This window comes from Aplysia californica, unplaced genomic scaffold, assembly GCF_000002075.1.
Source record: "Aplysia californica isolate F4 #8 unplaced genomic scaffold, AplCal3.0 scaffold01085, whole genome shotgun sequence".
NCBI classification, from domain to species: Eukaryota; Metazoa; Mollusca; class Gastropoda; order Aplysiida; family Aplysiidae; genus Aplysia; species Aplysia californica.
This window is the reverse complement of record NW_004798355.1, coordinates 128,365-130,864: the sequence shown is the minus strand read 5'-3', so window position 1 is coordinate 130,864 and position 2,500 is coordinate 128,365. Positions and strand designations below refer to the sequence as shown.

At 36.5% G+C, this 2,500-nt stretch overlaps 1 protein-coding gene across 1 annotated transcript in view; it reads left to right on the top strand.

The window, feature by feature from the left end:
• The window catches only part of LOC101855761 (vesicle-trafficking protein SEC22b), an 11,831-nt gene that overhangs the window by 2,512 nt on the left and 6,819 nt on the right, over positions 1-2,500 (top strand). The window contains exon 3 of the mRNA XM_005111599.2: positions 1,217-1,393. Within this exon, the coding sequence (XP_005111656.2) occupies positions 1,217-1,393 (177 nt within the window). The remainder of the gene's footprint in view (positions 1-1,216; positions 1,394-2,500) is intronic.

Below are 2,500 nucleotides of genomic sequence, written 5' to 3'. Positions count from 1 at the left end.
TATTTCATTTTAAACAGCTTTCGGTTTAGGCTATTGTTTTTAAAACCATACGACTCTAGCAAGTTGTCTAGAGTTTTGGTGAAGGTATGCGTGCATACTGTCAAGATTTTGAAAAAGGAAACTATAACATTCCCCGCGGGAGCCTATAAAAATATGTATTGCTAGGCCTACCCGTTCTCAACACCCAGGTAACCTAAGAATAATTTCCCAGACCGGGTGAGAATAATATCCATTTTATTCTCACTCGGGGTGAGAATAACAATATAGTATTATATTCTCACCTCGGGTGAGAATAAAATGAATATTAATCAAATGTGAGAATATTATTAAATTTTTATTTTTACCCCGGTTGAGAATAACGACAGCCCTCAGCTTAGCAAATGGGAGAATTTACCCGTAATCCACCCCATACCAAGAGCCTAATTATACTAAATGATTTTCGTCAAGAGTCCAGAGAATAAACTTGAAATTATTGTTGATCATCGTATTGCACAACACTATCTTATATTTTGTTGATAGTTCAGTAATAATTTCAATCTCTATAATCTACACAGTACACTAGCAAGAAATTCCATCACTTGTTTGTTTTCTTTTTGATTTGTCATGCTATAACATGAATTTCTGGCTACACGTGATCTGATTATTTCAAGTTACTGAGCACTTAACTGCACACAATGCAAGGAGACATTGATAGTGTGTGTGGGAGAAAGAAAGAGATAGAGAGAGAGTGTAGAGAATGGGAGAGGCAAAAATTAATCTTTTTTGTTTTTTTCTCCCTCAGTAAATTAATTGTAACTACTCAAAAATGCATTTTACATGTATATACATGCAAAATTATTCTACCAAGAGGACCTACAAATGCTGTCAAATGGAGATCAGCTCTATCTGTGTATTTACGAACGTTTGCTAATTTTGTATAATATACACATGCCCATTTCAGACACACACTCTTACAAGTATCAGCAGGTAACATTTTGTCGTAAAGTGCTTTGAGCAACGCCAGGATTCCAAACTCAGGCCTGTTTTTTGGCATTGTTGTTGTTAAGTCGAAATTGCGTGTGTCGTTATGTGTAAATGGTGGAACCTGATACACAGTGGTACCTGTCACATGAAACCAACCTCAGGAGATCTCACATTTTGTTTGTCAGTTTGTCGTGAGTCAAGTTGTCGTGAAGTCTTAATGATTGGTTTATAATTTAAATGGATTTGTCCTCAGGTTGAAAGAAACAGGTTTTCCGTGGGCCACGAGTCTTCAGACAGTACAAGTGATTTCGTCTACGGTACAAGTGATTTCGTCGACGGTACAAGTGATTTCGTCATGGTTCTGCTCACGATGATAGCCAGAGTGGCGGACGGCCTGCCGTTGGCTGCGTCTGTCCAAGAAGATGAACAGGTAAGCTGAATACTGTGGCTTGTATTCATTATATACATAGTTGACATTGTCCAAGAAGATGAACAATACTGTGGCTTGTATTCATTATAAACATAGTTGACATTGTCCAAGAAGATGAACAGGTAAGCTGAATACTGTGGCTTGTACTCATTATATACATAGTTGACATTGTCCAAGAAAATGAACAATACTGTGGCTTGTACTCATTATATACATAGTTGACATTGTCCAAGAAAATGAACAATACTGTGGCTTGTACTCATTATATACATAGTTGACATTGTCCAAGAAGATGAACAATACTGTGGCTTGTACTCATTATATACATAGTTGACATTGTCCAAGAAGATGAACAATACTGTGGCTTGTACTCATTATATACATAGTTGACATTGTCCAAGAAGATGAACAATACTGTGGCTTGTACTCATTATATACATAGTTGACATTGTCCAAGAAAATGAACAATACTGTGGCTTGTATTCATTATATACATAGTTGATATTGTCTAAGAAGATGAACAATACTGTGGCTTGTATTCATTATATACATAGTTGACATTGTCCAAGAAGATGAACAATACTGTGGCTTGTACTCATTATATACATAGTTGACATTGTCCAAGAAGATGAACAATACTGTGGCTTGTACTCATTATATACATAGTTGACATTGTCCAAGAAGATGAACAATACTGTGGCTTGTACTCATTATATACACAGTTGACATTGTCCAAGAAGATGAATAATACTGTGGCTTGTACTCATTATATACATAGTTGACATTGTCCAAGACAGCAACCAAGTCGCGACCTCAGTGCTTTCTTGTCATACCTCCTTTTTTTTTAACATTGAAAATATGACTCTTTCTTATGCTCACTCTTTGTTATGAACTGTTTTCACTGTTTTAAAAAATGGAGATACAACAAGAAAGCACTGAGGTCGCGACTTGCCGAGGGGAAATGTCGTCATTTGAGACAGGTGGACATCTTGGATAATGTCTTTATAATATAGAAAAACAATGCAGGGGGAGGGGGGATCATTTGTACCGGCGATTGTCGTAGACAGGTGGCCATCTTGGATAATGTCTATATGATATAGAAAAACA